The 20,414-nt window shown below is 39.0% G+C and overlaps 1 protein-coding gene and 1 long non-coding RNA gene across 2 annotated transcripts in view; one reads left to right on the top strand and one right to left on the bottom strand.

Moving 5' to 3' along the window:
* LOC307009880 overlaps positions 1-20,414 on the bottom strand; it is a 184,651-nt gene that overhangs the window by 79,492 nt on the left and 84,745 nt on the right. The gene's annotated exons all lie outside the window — the stretch shown is intronic.
* LOC307009869 (adhesion G-protein coupled receptor G2-like) lies at positions 415-16,266 on the top strand. Its single transcript, XM_079634052.1, has 12 exons — positions 415-464; positions 533-583; positions 6,715-6,877; positions 6,946-7,083; positions 10,680-10,793; positions 10,880-10,916; positions 11,009-11,109; positions 13,274-13,401; positions 13,538-13,803; positions 14,034-14,124; positions 14,206-14,489; positions 15,638-16,266. The coding sequence occupies exons 3-12, from the start codon at positions 6,743-6,745 to the stop codon at positions 15,766-15,768; spliced, it is 1,425 nt and encodes a 474-aa protein (XP_079490178.1). The 5' UTR covers positions 415-464; positions 533-583; positions 6,715-6,742; the 3' UTR covers positions 15,769-16,266.

Genomic DNA, 20,414 nt, shown 5'->3' with positions numbered 1-20,414 from the left:
ACACAAACTATTCTCAATCTTTAAAACAAAAAACAAATTTACATCTTCAGAATGAAACTAAATTTCCTTGATCACACACCGATATGGAACATATTTGGTTATGGGAAATGCAAAATAATGAAAACACTGGAATTCAGTTAAACCCCCCAAAAATCATGATTTGCATGTCTGCAAGTAAACCAAGTATCAGTCTTTCCGTGTTGCTGAGCTGCGGATTATAATCGTACGGCTTCATATGTGAACGGATGAAACTCTCTCTCCTCTTGGACTGTGGACTTTTCATCTTAAGAATGTAATAAGAATATTTTTTCTTTTTCTATTTTTTATTCTTTAATATTTATTACTAATATCTGTTGAAAAGAAAATTCAAATCGTGTATCTCAGGCTGTTTTGGGGAATTATGTCTCGACAAAAGAAGAATTTGCTGTGGTTGATGATCGTCTGTTGTGCTTCACGCCAGATAAGTATGTTGCTTTAAAAATTAAAATGTTACCATCATTACATAGTGGCCTTATATGTTGTATTTGTGCAGCCAGCTCAGAAGACCCGAATCTCCAAATCTGTTTGACATCAACAAATCCAGGTAGACTGTGTGAATAAATATTACATATTTATTTGTTACAATAACTTTACATCGGTTGTGTTTTTTCATTCCACTGCTCTTTGTCTTGGAATTTTAAGCTAAGCAGCTAAAGTAACCACATTTTTCACGCAAGATTTGCGTCATCTGCTTCCATTTTTTTTAGCTATACAAAAACAGCCTGTTAAGCTGCTTAATATTGTAAATTGGTATTTGTTATATTATATTAGGTACAGTATCTGTTGAAGTACACCAGAGCTCCTCAAACAGTATATAATGTAGAACAATTGCATACATACACAAATACATTTACTTTCCACAATCATAGTCATATTCACAATTTGAGAGAGGTGTACATCACAAAATAGACTACTTGCACAACAACTTCAGCGTTTTTCTTATTACAGCTCAGGCTTTTCCGGATTCTGTATCCGATTTTTTTGACAACTAGATTGCATCTTCTTTTAAAAGGGACCCATATCCGATATCTGGATTTACACTGTACTTGGAGAAACAACCGTTAGAAATGTTCATTTAGTTTTTCCCCTAACCGTCATTAACCAGTAACCGGCAAGATGTTATATTAGAATTGAATTATGTTTTGTTAAATTTGTAGAATTAAAATAAATTAGAATGCATAACAATCTCCACAACTTCATCCAAACCTTTTTAGTGTGTGCCTCTCAGATCTGTCCTCTGCACTGCAGATTCTAGATGCCTCCCTCATCAGACACACCCAACTCAAGTCTTGCAGTCTCTACTAATGAGCTGATGAGTTGAATCATGTGTGTTTGATGAGGGAGATCAGTGCTGTACCAAATAAATAGAAAAGTGAACACAAATCGTCTCGGTTACATATGTAACCTTAGTTGCCTGAAGAGGGAACAAGATGTGGGAACGCCCCTACGTGATTGCGTCGTGAAGCATGTATGGAATCAGTCCAATGGCCTGACAGAACGTCAATCAAGTCATCAACCAGGAAACTTTAAAGCACACCTGTACCAACAATGTAAGCTTCTGATAGGCTGAAGCAAAGTCAATCACTGGCACCACCCACTTGCTCATCCTCTGCTTAGATACTGGGCACCACTTTCTGAGTGACCCATACAAACAAACAGTTCAGATTTCCTTCACAGGGTAGCTCTGTGGACATAAGTATCTAGGGCCCTAACTGGGCAGAGCAGATTTAGTCTCACTTGGTCTGACGTCCGGAAGGGAGGAGGACAGAAGGTATGCAGAACTATAGGGCTTATAATATTAGTAGGAACCTTAGGAACATAACCCGGTCTAGGATAAAGAAAACCCTTTAAAGAAAACTGACTCTGTCAGTTCAAAGCTAGATTAAAGACACATCTCTTTGGCCTAGCATTCACATAATGCAGTATAGACTTCTATAAATCAATGTTAGGCTGCATAGATTAGGTCAGCCGGAACTGGGAACACTTCCCTTAAATCCTGATGTACTCGTTACATCATAAGAAGAATGGCATCTACGCTAATTTTAGTGTCTTTGTTTATCCCGGGGTTTTCCCGCAACCTGCCGGATCCAGGCCGTATCCAGATCTGACGAAGGACTAGTGTTGTCAAAAGACCCGGTACCATTTCGGTACTAAAAAATGTTTATGGTTATGGTACCAGCTTTTCTTAAGTACCGGTGGTACCGAAGTATCGGATTAATCCGGTTTTTGATGCGCTGTCTGAACGGTGCACAGTTGCGTCCTCTTCATAAACACACTAAGACATGCGACAGGCGGCGCTGCTAATGTGGTGGCTCTGAATCCACTTGTTGACAAGAAAGGAGGAAAGAGCCGTTCACATAGCGCCTTTTTTGCGCATGCAAATTCGTTTTCCAGGCACGCCTCTGTTCATGGTTGCATAGCAACGGCAGACGCAACGGGAAAGCACGCGCTTGTGGAAAGGAAAAAGCGGTGCAAACTGCGCTCTCCATGATGACGAGGAAGTATCATCAAATAATTAATTGATTTCTAGCTCTTGCATTAGCTTTACTACTAGATATATTAATTGAGATGAGAAATAAAAAGCCGCCCTGTACATCTATGATCCGCTGTTCGGCCGAGCTTTCCATGTTACGGAAAGGCCGCTGGTTTTTGTCACATGACCTGTTGAGATGCTTCTATTATAAGCCGCGCGCCTACATTTGAAATAACAAATTTGCACACGCATAAAACGCGATATGTGAACGGCCCCTAAAGTGGTATCGTGTGCGGTTGTATATAGTTTAAAAGGCCTTTTAAATATGAACGCAGTTTTGGATTAAATAAAAGGACAGTCAAGTCAAACAAAACACGTTTTATCTCCTGTTTAGTTGGTAACACTGCAATAAGATACCATTCATTAACATTACTTAATGCCTTATCTAACATCAACACATTGAGTGAACAATATATTTTTACAACATTAATGTATGTTTGTGAATGTTATTTAATACAAACACTTGATTGTTCATGAACAGATAAAACTTTTGATTTAAAAAAGTATTAGTAGGCTACATTTTTTAATTACCCCAAGGAGAATAATTGCTTCAGTGTATATAACTATTGTTAGGTCATTTTATCTAATGTTATCTAACAAATGGATATACACTTGCAATGGATAATATGCAAATTTGATCTAAATTAGCTTTGGTACCGAAATTGGTACCGAGAACCGTGGATTTTCACAGGTATCGGTACCGAATACTGAAATTTTGGTACCGTGACAACACTACGAAAGACCTTCGCCTGGACCCAATGACAACGCAGTGCTGAAGTGCCAACTAGCCTCTCCCTATGGAGGATCCCTTTACTACTCTACAGATAAAGCATTGTGGAAAATTTGCGTATCTACCTCGTAGTGAAAAAATAAAATAAAATTCTGTATGAAATTTATAGACAGGACAAGTAGTTTGTTTAGGCTTGGTTTGTAGAGAATTACAAACATGCGCACATATATTCAAACGCACATAACTATAGAATTCATTATTGATGCGCACGTGAGCGCCATCAGCGTTTCTCACAGGTTCGCGTTTAAAGTCTGTTTAGAGAGAACGGTGTCGTCTTAGCGGCCCCTAATTTAATAACAAATTCTCCTTTCGACGGAAGTGAATCAATCACAACTAACTTTAGCTGGAAAATAACATTATTCAAGAACCGCTATAAAGCCAAAACAATCTGTTACCTTAAATGATACGTTTATCTCTGTAAAGCAGCTTTGAAACAATCTACATGTTAAAAGCGCTAAATAAATGAAGATGACTTGACTTGACTTGACTTGACTTTACCATACCGGGCGCAAATTCCAGGCACAAGGGAGATACCAAGAGGGCTTGAATATCTCCAATTCTTTTGAGAGATGTAATAGCAAGGAGAAAGACAGTCTTTAGTGTGAGAAACTTCCCAGAAATTTCCTCAATATGCTCAAAGGGAGCCAAAGAAAGGCCCTCTTAAAACAATGGCCAAATCCCCAAGTGTCACGAAGGAAACGGGTTACTAAGGGCTATCTCCCCAAAAACACACCACGTAAAGGGATGTGGCAAGCAGCTAAACCCGCCACGTACATCTTTACTGTGGAGGGGGATAACTCTGCTGAGAAACGCTCCTGCAGGAACTCCAGCAGTGCAGTTAACTGGGTCCAGCTGGTGCTCTCCGCAACAGGAAGTGAATAGACTCCACTTCAAGGCGTAGAGTTTCCTCGTGGATGGAGCTCTGAAGTGGAGGATGGTCTCAACAACCTCGGTTGAAAGACCTGAACTTATGGGCTGGGCCACCTCTGAGGCCAAGCCCATAGTTTCCACAATTCTGGGCAGGGGTGAAGTATCAATACTCGGGCCGGCCAGAATGGGGGTACTAACAGAAGACTCCGTCTCAGCGAACTATCTCCAGAACTCCCCGGAGCAGAGCGATCGGGGGAAAAGAGTACAGACGTAGCCTTGGCCACATCTGTTCATAGCGTCCAGCCCAAGAGGGGCTGGCTGAGTGAGGAGAACCAAAGTTGACAGTATGGACAGTCTCTTGAGATAAAGTTCTCATCTGAAGTTCTTCCATAGGAGCTGCACAACCTCGGGATGGAATCTCCATTGCCGGGCCTCTGGCCCTGCCTCAACAGGATGTCTGTTCCCTGATTTAAATACACCGGAATATATGTGTATTTATATACACCTCCACAAGCTCCTCACAGCAGGAGGCTGAACTGAGGCACTGGACCTGGCAGGTGAAGGCAGAGTAAAGGCCAGGCCCATCTCTAACCCATCTGCCAGATCCATTTGCAAACCACGCCTTGGCGGGACCCAAGCTGCCAGGTACATGAGCCGCAGCGTTCTCAGTGGTAGTCACTCACAATGCTCACATTCATCTCCCTCGAGAGCTGACTGAGCATGCTGCACTCCCAAATAAACAACACACTGTACATGTGTATGTGTAACATTTCCTAAAATGTTGTTCGCTCGCCATTATGTTTTTTTAAAATATATATTTAGGTGAAAACATCTGCCTAGCAACTTCTAAAGACAGACAAAACTACCAGGGATACAAATTTACACACAGAGCGCATGCTGAAGACACAGAAGCTGACATTGGTTGGTTTAGGTGTGCTTTATAGTTTCCTGGTTGATGTAGTCACCCGCCTATGACGTTCCATCACGCCATTGGACTGATTCCCTACGTGCTTCAGAGCGCAATCATGCAAGAACGTTCCCACAGCATTTCAACGCAGCGCGAGTTTCCTTGAAAGGGAACTTCTTATTCTTCTCAGTTGACATCTTTATAATAGGACTCATTATTCATGGTCAATAATGAATAGGCCTATGTCAACTGTGATGAATATGCATGATGAAATTATAATATATGTATAGGTTTATAAAAAAAAATATATTGGATCACTTGAATCTTTGAGATCCAAATGCACAGATATATAATTAAACTCAATCTTTTATATATTTCTTTGTGTCGAAGGAAATGGAGGAAGTAAATACGTTCTGCGTTTTAATGGGAGTGAAAGGATGTGTGTCATCTGTGTTGATGAAAGATCAACTGAATTCAAACCATTGTCATTCAATACCACTGAAAAGCCAGCAACCAGTTTCACATCATCTGAGACAACTAACAATCCAACTACCAGTTTCACATCATCTGAGACATCTAACAATCCAACTACCAGTTTCACATCATCTGAGACATCTAACAATCCAACTACCAGTTTCACATCATCTGAGATAACTGGTTCTTGGATTGTTAGTTTCACACCACCTGAAACATGTAACAATCCAACTACTAGTTTCAAACCATCTGAGACAACTAACAATCCAACAACCAGCTTCACATCATCTGGGACAACTAACAATCCAACTACCAGTTTCACATCATCTAAGACAACTAACATTCTAACTACCAGTTTCACATCATCTAAGACAACTGGTTGTTGGATTGTTAGTTTCACACCATCTGAAACATGTAACAATACATCTACTAGTTTCAAACCATCTGAGACAACTAACAATCCAACTACCAGCTTCACATCATCTGAGACAACTAACAATCCAACAACCAGCTTCACATCATCTGAGACAACTAACAATCCAACAACCAGCTTCACATCATCTGAGACAACTAACAATCCAACTACCAGTTTCACATCATCTAATACAACTAACAATCCAACTACCAGTTTCACATCATCTAATACAACTAACAATCCAACTACCAGTTTCACATCATCTAAGACAACTGGTTGTTGGATTGTTAGTTTCAAACCATCTGGGACAACTGAAAATCCAACTACCAGTTTCACACAATCTGAGACAACTAACAATCCAACTACCAGTTTCACACAATCTGAGACAACTAACAATCCAACTACCAGTTTCACGTCATCTGAGACAACTAACAATCCAACTACCAGTTTCACGTCATCTGAGACAACTAACAATCCAACTACCAGTTTCACATCATCTAAGACAACTGGTTGTTGGATTGTTAGTTTCACACCACCTGAGACAACTAACAATCCAACTACAGATGATCTAAAAGACAAGGATGGATTTATTAATCCCTCAAAAGCATCGTAAGTTTGTGGTTACCAGTGACTTTTGAAATGAAATTAAAATGACAGAATACAGGGTGATTTTTTCAATTTTGCAGAGACACCTTGAACAATCTGGAGTCTAAGATGGAAGAGATGGAACACAACAATATAAGCAACGCACAGATTGTAATGGGGGATGTTATTGGTCTTGTTCACATACAAGACGAGAAAACAGAAACCAGAGACACATGTTACTCTTCAGATCCGAAAAGGATAAACGTAAGACTTGAGAAACCATGAAAACATGGTATGATTCCTTATTTATTATTATAATTCTTTTTCCACAGGTTACTGATTGTCAAAGTGACCTGAAGACAGACATTCCCTGGTCTGTAAATATTCCCAGCGAGGCCTTTAATAAATCACGACTGAAAAACCATGGATGTGCGTTACTTGGGGTTCTGCGGTTCAAAAACATGGGAAAGGTACTGACAATAATATAAAAATGTTTTAAACATGTTTGAAAATTTTAAGGAATGTTTATGTGACAGTTCACCCAAAAATGTACACCCAAGTTCACCGAATGCATTTACAATAATCTTTTCCATTATGACATAAATCTCTTGACCTCAGAAGAGCTGGATATTAGTACATTATGTACACATTATGTCATTACTATTACCTGTTATGATGCTTCTACGGTGTTTTTTTATCCTCTTTGTAACAATGAATTGTTGTTTGAAAAGAGTAAAAGATTCTACTTATGTGTTCCAGTAAAAATGAGTAACAAGAGTAGGGATGCACCGATAGGATTTTTTTTGGCCGATACCGATACCGATTTCAACAAACAACTACTGGCCGATACCGATTCCGATACCGATATTTGTCACTTGCATACAATACTATTCAGTACTAGCTAGTTTATTTCTGCATCAAATTATTTTCACTGAACATGGATTGGATCCATTTAACATTAATCTGACCAGCATTATAAGAGAGGCACAATGATAAAAAAAAATACAATAAGACAACATGACAACGTTCAGAGGTGATTTTTGCTATCCAATATTTATTTATTTAACAACATTAACTCATATTTGATTACTTCTTAGCAATAGAATCATATTTAAAACTATTATGATAAAATGGCTTAATAACTCATGAACAGTTAATTCAGTAGTTGTGCATGTTGGACTAGAACATTAAATAATTTCAAATGAACATAGATCTGTTTACCATAAAGATAAAAAATATCACATGACAAACTTCAAAGAGTTTTTTTGCAATAAAACATTCCTTCTTAACAACTGAATCATATTTAAAACAACTTAGCTTAAAAACTCATGAACGGTTCATTCAGTCGTTGTGCATGGTGCACACTAAACATTAAATCATTTTAAATGAACATAGATCTGTTTAACATAAATATAAAAAATATGACATGACGAACTTCAAACTCATGAACAGTTCATTCAGTCGTTGTGCATGGTGCACACTAAACATTAAATCATTTTAAATGAACATAGACCTGCTTAACATAAATATAAAAAATATGACATGACGAACTTCAAACTCATGAACAGTTCATTCAGTCGTTGTGCATGGTGCACACTAAACATTAAATCATTTTAAATGAACATAGATCTGTTTAACATAAATATAAAAAATATGACATGACGAACTTCAAACTCATGAACAGTTCATTCAGTCGTTGTGCATGGTGCACACTAAACATTAAATCATTTTAAATGAACATAGATCTGTTTAACAAAGATTTAAGAATATGACATGACAAACTTCAAACTCATGAACAGTTCATTCAGTCCATTTGCTGTTATCAAGTATTAAGGTCGCTGCTTTAGAAACAGGGGCAGGTTCTTCTTTATAAAAAGAAGTTTTTCTGCTTTTTCACAGTGCAGTCGGTTTCTTTTACTGTCCAAGACATTGGACGCAGCACTGAACAATCGTTCACTGTCGGTGCTTGTGCTCGGTGCACACAAATACTTGCGTGCAGTTTGCGCAAGAGACGGAAAGCGACCTTGATTGACACACCAGTATTGAAGAGGATTCTCATTTCTTTCAATTGGGATTTCTGCGAGGTATGCATCCATTTGTGGCATGGTAGGGTTAATCCTAAATCCATGTGATAAATTTTCCTCCAGAACTTCGTCGAACATGTCACACAGACTGGGTGCATGTTCACTGTCCTTGCGCGACTTTTTGGCTTTTGGGTTGTCCTCTGGGTGGCGCACCGCGGGGTTTCCGTCACTTTCGTCGCTCAAATCCAGCTGTGCTTGCAGCATCATGCGAACTGCCTGCTTTTTGTCAGTGTCGAAGTAGTTATCTTTGTATCTTGGGTCTAACAGTGTTGCGATACAATAAAGAGGTTCCGAGTCATTTTTAGCAAAACGCTTTGTCACCGCATCTAGTAGTGTTTTTTTGGTGGTTTTTACTCCCTGGTCAGTTTCAAGGTCCTTGCTCAGTAGCCGCTTTAGCGCAACAATTGATGGAATCACATCCGCTGCAGATGCTCCAGATGCACTCATCTCCCTCGTTAGTTGCTCAAATGGGTAAAGAATAGAAACTGTGTTCTCAATTAAACACCAATGATGGGCAGTTAATGTCACAGGCAGAACATAATCTGCACTATAAGCCGCGATTGCTTGCTTTTGATCCAAGAGGCTTCTCAGCATATAAAAAGTACTGTTCCACCTTGTTGAAACGTCTTGCTGAAGAATTTTTGGTTGCATTCCCATCTGAATTTGGACACTGTGTAAGCGCGAGTACGCGAGCGGGGAATGCTTGAAGTGGCCTACTATTCGTCGGCATATTGCTATCACGTCAGATATGCTCCGTTGACATAACAAGCCCTCGTTGACAGCTAATTGTAAAGTGTGCGCAACGCAGGGTAAACTCGCGACATTACTGACATCCATTGCCTTTGTAATGTTTCTTGCATTGTCTCTGACAACTGCATGGACCTTGACTTTGTCGATTTTCCACGTTTCAAGCATTGTGTTGAATGTTGAAGAGATCGCCTCTGCGGTGTGTGAACCCGTAAATTCCTGTGCGTGCAGCAATATTTTTTGCAATTTGAAATCTTTATCAATCCATTGCCCAGTGAGACTGAGCATACAGGTAGGGCTTACATCAGAGCTCCAAATGTCGGTTGTAAAACTGATGGCTGAAATATCAGTGGTCAAGAGCTCGTGTATATGCGCGGCTACAACATTGTACATGTCTGGCAGGCACACGTCCGAAAAATATCGCCGACTAGGTAGGGAGTAACGTGGCTCAAGGTGTTCAACAAGCCTCCGAAATCCCACGTCTTCCACAACGGAAAACGGCTGATCGTCCAGTGCGATAAATTCCATAAGTTTTTGGTTAATTCCCTTTGCTTTGATGCTGTCTTGAGTAAACTTTTTTACTTTTTCAAATACCTGGGCCACAGAGGGTGTCGGAACACTGGGAGGCGGCAGTTTTTTCTTGGTAGCACTGAGGAACGCAGCATGCTGTTCAGGATGTTTTTTCAGGTGGCAGATTAAATTAGACGTGTTGAAATTCTTAGCCGTGGTACCCCCTCTAGATATTTCAGCTGAACACTCGTTGCAAATGGCGATTTTTTGGTCTTTATCCGAGATTTTGAAAAAGGCCCAGACCGCAGACATTTTTCCGAGACTCCTATTCAGCGTGCATTTCTCACGTGAATGTCACGTGAACTTCCCCACCCCCCGATCCACATCTGACAAACTATATTTTATTTCTTACAGATTTCATTTTGTTTTGGTAAGTATTTAATTATTTTACCCAGAGAAAAACGTTGAATATGCAACAGATATGCAACTCATTGCCTTCAAGCAATTAATTAATAAACTAAAAATCGGCCTTTTTCATGCTTTTGCCGATATGCCGATGGTGTTAAATTAATCAAAAATCGGCCGATAAATATCGGCGGCCGATACATCGGTGCATCCCTAAACAAGAGACATTTTTGTGTTAAAACTATATTCTTTTAACAAATGTTTCTTGATCTATTGAATTCACACATGTTTATATTCGATTTGCTCTATTTCTTATTTAGGATAAAACAAAAAATTATACTGTTTTGAACAATGAGGTTTATGGAATAACGATGAAGGCCAATATCTCCAACCTTTCCAACAATATAGAAATGCTCTTTACACAAAAAGATCTGGTAATGAAGGTTTTGTTGTGAAACTTATTTTGTTATAATAATCAGACACTGTGAAAGCAAAATAAAAATCAAGCATGTTCTTACAGGTCGGTGATGCATCCTGCAGTTCTTGGAATGGCAAAGGTAAATTCACCTACGGCTGTATTGATCAGTTCCCATCAACAGACCTAATTTATTTTATATATTTCATTCCTCTCTCTCTCTTTTCTTCGAAGGAAATCTTACATGGACGACGTCCGGCTGCAAGACAGTAAAAGTCGACAAAAACACCATAAAGTGCTCGTGTTCACATCTGACGTTCTTTGCCGTGCTGATGGTGAGAAGCTTCTCAGAGTTTCATTTAAAGACCCCATGAAATCAATATCAGAGTCTATTAGCTACTGAACTTGTAAAAGATCACTAAAGAACCTTAACAGATATAGCCATTTAAAATTAAAGATCTGATTAGGGCTGTCACGATTATTCCATTAAATTAGAGAACTTGATTTAAAAAAATCCTTGATTGCAATTTACTCGTGTTAAAGCTAGAGTAGGTAATGTTGGAGAGCTAGCCAGATTTGAAAGTGGCACCTCTTCTAAGCTCCGCCCCCTCCTGTCAGTGCTCCGTCCAAAGCTACGCCCCCCCCCACAAACATGAACGCGCATCCACATTTGGAGTCAGCTGCATGTACCCACCAGTGATGCGCGGGTTGATCCAAAATGAGCGGGTGCCTGCGCCCGCGGTTACGAGTCATCCAAAAATATTTTTAATGATATTCGGGTCGCGGTCGGTCGGGTCGTTTACCTTTGTAATTTATATAGTACTAGACACAATGTTCTATGAAATACATAGGTCTACACTTTATTGGCTGAATGCGCGAGGATGGACGAGCTCAGTCTGCAGATGAAAGTGGGAAATCCTAATTTACCTTTTGAATGTTGAGCGTTATTAACTTTTGAATAAAAGCTGACGCGGGACAAAATGCCCGATTTCCCAACGCGTTGAACTGAGCAATGCCATTGTGCCATTTTAATAGGCTACTTTTAAACGCATATAGCTCAGTAATGTCAGTTTTATGTAGCCTATTTGCTGAGAGGGGGCGGGATTTTTGTTGGGAAAGTCCGGGGAGAGACGCACACGTCGATTAGACTGGATAAACACATGCAGCATCTTAATTGTTAAGAAAATGAAACGAAATAAATGAATAAATCAAGCCTTTATTACAAAACACTAGGCTATATCATACAGCATTCTGAAAAATGCGCACCCCTAGTTCCTCCGTCTATGGCCCATGACGCGATGAGCATTTACTATTTACTAGCTACTTTAAAAAACGCGGGTCAGGAACAATATTTTCTTTCTTTTTTTTTTGCGGTCCGAGTTGCGGGCGGGTTAGTTGAAAACGTCGGTCGGGTGCGGGTTGTTTATACATTGACCCGCGCATCACTGCTGTGCACGCAGTGGTGCTCGGGCACGAGACATGAAGGCATCTGATTGGTTCTTTACATTCGCACCGAATGGCAGTGATTGGTCAGAGTTTTTACTGTCCTACAGCTGCTACAGAGGTCAGATTTGTTTCATTCCTTTTTCTGAACACATAATGTATTGACTACTATCAGAATGGAAGGACCATTTCACCCAGTATAAAAAAAAAATGTTTCTGAACAGGATTACCAACCCTACCTTTAAGTAACAGGCAAAATACTGGAAGTGGCACTATCCACAGAAGAGAATCCATGAACCGCAATATTAATTATTAAGGCTGCATGATGTATTAAAAACATTTAAAAATCAATATATGGCATAGTGCTATTGTGAATTCACAAAGGCTGTGATTTAATTAAATAAATATGTGCCCTGTGAGTTTAATATATATATATATATATACGCTTTATTTTTTTCCATGCGTGTAAGGTTACATGTTACCGGTTACTCCAGTCACAGTAAATTTCGGGGATTAGTGGGCTTTAGCACCTCAGCCCAAAAGCCCTGTTTCTTTTAAATCCCTAAAGTAAAACGCGCACGGGCATTCATAATGGTGCAGAGCGAGTGTTTACAATGAATTCCTATGGAAGTTGAACCCATAAAGCCATGCGAATTTTTCTTTTTCTTTAAAATTAGCGCCAGTTTGGTGGCGGCAATTGCTTGAATGGTAGGTTCATTATTATTCTTAATGATAAAACAACAACAGTACAATGACAAACTTGCTTAAAAAGGTGCTTTTATATTTCGCTTTGAAACACTGCCATCGTCTTGTGAGCTTGAGAGCTCCACAACTCTCGAGATAAAATAAATCTGACTTCTGATTTCTGACTTCTGAAATCTGACTCTCGTTCAGCTCCTGCTGAATTGAGCAGATACATTCAGTTCTAATTTTCGTACATGAGATAATTGTTTATATTATGTATTTTAACAGTGTTGTTTTATAAAACCATATGATACCATACTTGCTTACAGGGTTTTAAAAGGGTTGTTTCCATAGTTTTCTCGGTTCTTTCAGTCTCCTCCAGATGTAAATCCAAACATCATAGCGCCGTATGTGGAATCATTGAGCTACATCACTTCTATCGGCTGTGGCATCTCCATTTTTTTTCAGGCCGTCGCTCTGTTCATGCATTTCCTATTACGGTAAAGTATCTCAAAATATAACATATAGTTACTTTAAGTTTTTTGACCAGCTGCTTCTGTTCCTCTTTTGGATAAAAGCATCTGCTAAATACATAAATGCATGTTACAAATTCAGGTTCTTTTTCTATTTGAACAGGAAAGCCAAATCAAATCAAGCCACGAAGATCTTGATAAACATGTTTGAGGCTTTGTTTCTCCTGAATTTATCCTTTTTGTCAAACGAGAGCATCGCCAACACAGAAGACAAGGCTGCGTGTGTCTTCATAGCGCTGCTCATGCATTACTCCATGCTGACTACATTCACCTGGTTCTTCATTCAAGCTCTTCATATGTACTTATGGCTCATCAGACAGAACGTCACCATCACAAACTACATGAGGAAGATCACCGTGTTCGGCTGGAGTGAGTTATATGAACAAAACACCAGTTATGGTGTTCACTTAAGGAAATATATTGTGCACGAGACATGAACTGTCATGATACTTTTATGGTGTTTTTGTCCTTTTCTTGAGACTCTTCTTTAAAGAGCATCTGAGCACTCAACAAAACAATTTGTCTCCATCAGTGTTATTTTAGTATTTTAGTTTAGTTTTTATTAACCTATTATAACCCTTGTTTCCGTGTGCTTTCAGTGTTTCCGGCTCCAATAGTTGTAGCTGTTGTTTCATTAGGAGGATATAAAGAAGTGATTATAAAAGCAACATCTGGAAAAACCACACGAATGTAAGTTGTTCTGATGTCACAAATGCATGAAATAATTAAGCTTTTAACATGTCAACATCGTCTGTTCTCTTCTAATTATAGGTGCTGGATTACAGATCCTTTAATTCACTACATAATGAACATTGGCTACTACATCTTAGTCTTCATCTTTACGACTGGAATCTTCATCACTATCTTCACTAAGATTGTCCAATCCCAACGCATAAAAGCGCCTGACGGCAAGAGAAAGACGTTCAGAAAGCAGCTCATGATGGTGTTGAGTTTGTTCCTGCTCTTCGGTCTGACGTGGGCTGTGGCGTTCTTCAGTTATGGACCGATGCTCATCCCCTCATATTACATCTTCACCGTGTTGAACTCGTTTCAGGGTGAGAAACATGCATCATTACATCTGGTTTAGTAGAATGTTTGTATTTATCCGTATGTAATTGTTTATTTTATATATAATTATTATGTTATTAAATTCATATTTTATTTAAAAAATAATAATTATTTATTCATTCTTTTTATTTAATTATTTTGATTGATTATAAGGGTTAATAATGGCAGCTATTGTAACAATCAATTTGACCAAAAGCATTTGGCCCAAAGTTTATTTTTGGTAATTTTTTTAATTATGCAAATTACTTTAAAGGTACTGTAAGTTTTTGACTGTTCTAAAGCATAAATATACCATAATATGTTTGCAGATATTTAAGAAACATGTGTTCACATCAGTTCAAATACTTGTTTTCTGAAAAACAATGCTATACATTTAGTTGAAATTTGAAAATGTTCACATTTGAAAATGTGCGTTCTGTGTCAGAATGTCTGTCTTAGTTTTGGTCTGTGTGACTCCACCCACTGCCAGTTTACCCAATTATATTTTGGCACTGCGGAAAACAGCATGTTTCAGTCATGGTAGCCGGCAAACTAAAAGGGTCAGAAATCAAACCTTCTACCCGTCCTAAAATGCCTCGGCATTCATCTAAAAAGCATTATGATCAAAAGTATAATAAAAGCTAAGCTGAGTTTTAAGCTGAGTTTGCTCATTTTCTTCTTGATATAAGTACTTTGCTACGGTTAGTTTGCTAATGTATCCAGGCTATTAGCAGGAATTAATATTCTAAGTAAATTCAACATTCAGACAGTACTCGCGTTCAGGGCCACATTAAGACTATAAGGGGCCCCTGGGCTTTAGCTCTTGAGAGGCCCTTCATCCACCGGAACTATTATCTACATTCACTCAATCTTCTTAATCACAAAGAGCAAGTTATCATCCTTTTATTTTGCAGGAATAAATGCCATTGACAAAACATTCAAACCTAGAGGTCACAAATATACAAAAATATCACTGCATAAACTACTGTACATATTGGCACATAGTCCGAACTATTAGCACATCAGCTCCATATTCCAAATATATTCATATTCCATTAAATCAGCCTTTTGTTTTGCAGAAATAAATGCAATAAACAAACATCATATACCAAATACCATGTTTCTCTTACTGTTTTATTGTGTTTGTTTTTTTCAGGGTTTTTCCTCTTTTTGTATTACTACCACATTCACAATGATGTTGCGGGACATTTCTCTGATGATCCAGAAAGCTCCAACTCCACCATAACCATCGTTCAAACAAGAATTAATGCTGTGGAAAATATTTAATATTAGCATAATTAAGGTTTAATGTGTCTTTCTCTCTTACACTTTCTTAGACTGATTTCTAAAACTGAGCTGCTGTTTAAGGGGAAACTGTATTTTAAAGATACAGTATGTCATTTTTTTCCGCTATGGGTCGCTAACCTCTTATAATAAGAAAGGTGTAGGTTGATGACGCAGTGATAAGCGGAATGATGGGACTTGTCGTCACACTGAAAGATCTAATAATGTTTATGGATGAGTGAATACATTGATGTTTTTAACATGACTGTGTTATGAAGCAGGGAGCAATTGCTAATAAGAGAGACAGATATCAGCCACACGTGAGTTATAATGTTATTCTATGCTATGCTAGTTTGTCTGTATGAGACTAGCAGTAAGCTAGATCAACATTAGAATAACATTCTGATCATATTCTAACATTTCATCATGTTGAGCTATATAGCATTAATTAGTTTTATGTACATTTGCTCACCTGTCTAATAAAGTACATACAAGAGTGGCGTCTCTGTCAAGTCCAAGTTTGTCACGTACGTGGAGCTCTCGGCATCTAACAACAACAGCGGTCACAATCAAAAGAGGACAGACAAGGTTCAGGTGAATATAACAAGTTTATTGTAGTGCAGAGGGAGAGCAATGCAAGAAAGGATTGCAGATATGATGACAACAGATCGTTGGTATGATGAGGACTTAGCTGAAACGGAATACTGGATGACTTTGCAGACTGGAGAGGATGAGGGAGACGTGAAAAGATGGTGATACTCTGCACTGTGCTGGGACTTTGAGACGGTAAGTGACATTGTTGAGCTGCCTCTGTATGGTTAAGGGACCTTTATAGTGGGGACTCAGCTTGTGGCAGGGCAGGCAAAGACGAATGTAGTTTTGGTAGACAACAAACCTTCTGTCCAGGCTGGTATTGAGGGGTCTCGGATCTCCGGACGTCGGCTTGGGTCTTTGCACGGCCTGCTGGAGATGTACATGAGTCCCATTACCCTCTTGCTCTCCTCGAACCAGTGATAAACAGCTTGAACCTCTGATGGTTCGCCGGACCAGGGAAATAGGGGTGGTTGGTATCCTAGGATACACTGGAATGGAGTAAGCCTGGTGGTAAACAGGCGAAGGGAGTTCTGTGCGTACTCCGCCCAGGGAAGGAACCGGCTCCAGCTGTTTTGGTTCTGGCGGCAGTAGGACCTCAAGTATCTCCTGATCTTTTGGATCTTGCGCTCAGTCTGGCCGTTGGTCTGAGGGTGATAACCGGAAGATAATCTGATGGATACTCCTAGGAGCTTGAAGAAGGCTTGCCAGACACGGGAGATGAATTAGGGACCTCTGTCGGATACAATGTCTTCAGGAAGACCGAAGTGATGGAAGATGTTCTGGAATAGAGCTTCGGCTGCTTCGAAGGCTGTGGGTAAACCCCTAAGAGGTATACGTTTACAGGCTTTGGAAAAGCGATCGACGACAACAAAGATGCAGGTGTTGGAGTCTGAAGGTGTGCGTTCGGTCATGAAATCGATTCCCAGATGTGACCAGGGACAATGAGGAATGGGTAAAGGAACCAGTTTTCCAGCAGGTAGTCGGCGGGGTGTGTTGGTGATGGCACAGACTGAGCACCCCTTGATGTATCGGGAGATATCTCGGGTCATAGAGGGCCACCAGTAGCATTGACTGAGGAGCTAGAGGGTTCGCTGGCTACCTGGGTGTCCAGTGCGGAGAGGTGAGAGCTGAGTCCCGGCGGAGCAGGTTCGGTTCGTGTAGCTTGTCGGATTTCTTCGTCGAGGGACAAGAGGGTGGGGCTGCCGATCATGGCTGGAGGGACGATAGTTTCCAGAGCAGTGGAGTTGGGATCGGGTTGCTGGCGATGAGAAAGAGCGTCAGCCTTGCAGTTTGTGTGTCCGGGTTGGTAGGTGACAATGAAGTCAAATCTTGAGAAGAAGGCCCATCTGGCTTGATGAGGGTTGAGACGGCGAGCTTCTCTGAGATATTGCAGGTTTCTGTAGTCGGTGATGACTTTGAATCTGTTATTAGCTCCCTCCAGCCAATGTCTCCATTCTTCTAGTGCGAGCTTGATGGCTAGGAGCTCTTGGTTGCCAATGTCATAATTCTGCTCTGCCGGGGACAGCTTCTTATGTATAAAATGATTATTATTGTTCAGAAAGCAGCTCATGATGATGTTGAGTTTGTTCCTGCTCTTCGGCCTGACGTGGGCTGTGGCGTTCTTCAGTTATGGACCGATGTAGGAATATTTTTCCTACAGATTTTTACTAATTATTTGAATTAATTGAGCGATTTATAATTCAAAATTGTTCATTAATAATCATAAAAAAATGTTAATAATCTTTTAAAATGTTAATATTGTAATTTTCAATTTATTATTTTTTTTTTATTATTGATTATAATTAATTTGAAAAATAGCGTTTGGCCCAAAGGTTTTTTTGTTAGTTTGCAAAATATGCAGACACATTTAATGATATCTGAAATATAATGTATTTTAATTAGATGAAATTCAAATATGTTTCTTCTATATTTTTCCCAGGGTTTTTCCTCTTCCTGTATCACTACCACATTCATAATGATGTTGCAGGACATTTCTCAGAATATCCAGAAAGCTCCACCATAACCTAACATAGACATTTCCAAGATTTCTGTACATAAAATGATGATCCTAAAAAAGGGCAACTTTATTGAAATCACACAAAATAAATGAGAAATTTCCGTGATGATCATTACTGAAACTGTGTGTTATTGTGGGAGAATTTAATTCTGCTGAATATTACTGATGTTAGATTTATTAAATGTTATAATCCATGTTTAACGTGCGTGTGAGAGCGACACAAACTATACTGAACCTCTTTTAGAAAACAAATTTTCATCAGAATGAAAGTAAAGTCAGACGCCTGTGGATTCAGATATTTGCATGTTTACGTGATAAAACAGCTTCACAAAATTCCCTCACACGAATGTGGAACATATTTGTTTACTGAAAATGCAAAAAACTGTCAAAATCAGCTAATGACTTCTGCGTTATTTAATGAGGCTTTAATGTGTTATATCTCTGAGAGCCTCTCGTGATTGTAATGAAGATAATACAATTTCTTCATCATGATGGACTTTCAGTGGCTCCAAAAACATTTACTGACTTTTTTCAAACGTGTAAATATGTGAATATCATTGAATAGCTGACAAAATATCACAGCAAGTTCCATTTATTGAAAGAAAAGAAAGAGACAAACTTTATAAACAACAAATAAATGGGGGGTTTTCTGTTAAAACCTGGTGCAATTTAACTATAGCAAAATAATGTAAAGAAATACTGAAATTCACAGTTAAAGTCCAAAATAACATGATTTGCATGTTTGCAAATGAACCGTATGTAATTGTTCCAGCGGCTCTGAGCTGCGGATCATAATCATACGGCTTCATATGTGAACGGATGAAACTCTCTCTCCTCTTGGACTGTGGCGTGGACGTTTCATCTCAAGAATGAAATAAGAAAATGCTTAAAGATTTATTACTAATATCTGTTGAAAAGAAAATGCAACTTTTGTTGATTGCTTTGGGGAATTATGTCTCGGAAAAAGCAGAATTTGCTGTGGCTGATGATCTTCTGTTGTGCTTCATGCCAGATAAGTATGTTGCTTTAAAAAAATGATGTCAACATCATTACATACTGTAGTAGCCTTATATGTTGTATTTGTGCAGCCAGCTCAGACAACTCCAAACTCCAAGTCTGTGTGACATCAACAAATCCAGGTAGACTGTGTAAATATTACATATGTATTGTCTGAAAGCACTTGTGACGACTGATGAACTCATTGAGGTAATTTCTGTTTTTCTTACAGCTGTAAATCCGACATCTCTATCAGTTAAGGAGATAGATCAAGGGAATTTTAAAATAATCAGTGTCAAACTAAACATCTCTTCTGGTAAAACCTGTGTTTTATTTATAAACCATTCTTGAGCTCAACAAAAAAAAGTATATTTTCAACAAATGTAAAATATTTTCTCTGGTTTCAGGACGGTGCAAATCATACAATTTCAGGATAACAAAACATGAGGGGAAATGTAAAGTCAGAATGAATAAGAGGTTTGAAGGCATAAAGCTGCGGTTATTGCTAGATGTTCATTCTGCAGTCTGTCCCCCGCTAACCTCGAAGTTCACAGGTGCGTGTCGTCCTACAATAGTTTTTGGTGTTGTTGTTCTTTTTCCACATAAGATTGAATGTACTTTCCACAAAAATGTTTCACTGTCCACTATGATTGATCAGTAGCCCCGTTTACACGTAGCATTGTATTCCGATTATAACAGTTTAAAAGTCCAATCAGAATGAAAATGCTCCATGTCAACACCTCAATCAGAATGAAAATGCTCAAACCAATTGAAATTTCAGTCGGATTGAAGGGGGTGGAATAAACCTTTTCAGGAACGATCAAACAAAAAATTACACCATGTAAACGAACTGATCCGATTACTTTTGAGTGTAGGCTACGTCTTTCTGCGCATGCCTGGTTTTGTGCCGGATAATTCTGTCAGCTAGCATCAGCATTAAAGACTTTTACAATATTTTACCTCAACTAACTTTCATTTAATGCCTTCTGTTTGTGATCCGATGTGGATTCTGATCACCGTATAAGGTAGAAATATTTATACC

This window comes from Phoxinus phoxinus (assembly GCF_949152265.1).
Source record: "Phoxinus phoxinus genome assembly, chromosome: 13".
In the NCBI taxonomy this organism is placed as follows: Eukaryota; Metazoa; Chordata; class Actinopteri; order Cypriniformes; family Leuciscidae; genus Phoxinus; species Phoxinus phoxinus.
This window is presented reverse-complemented; position numbering and strand designations above follow the sequence as displayed.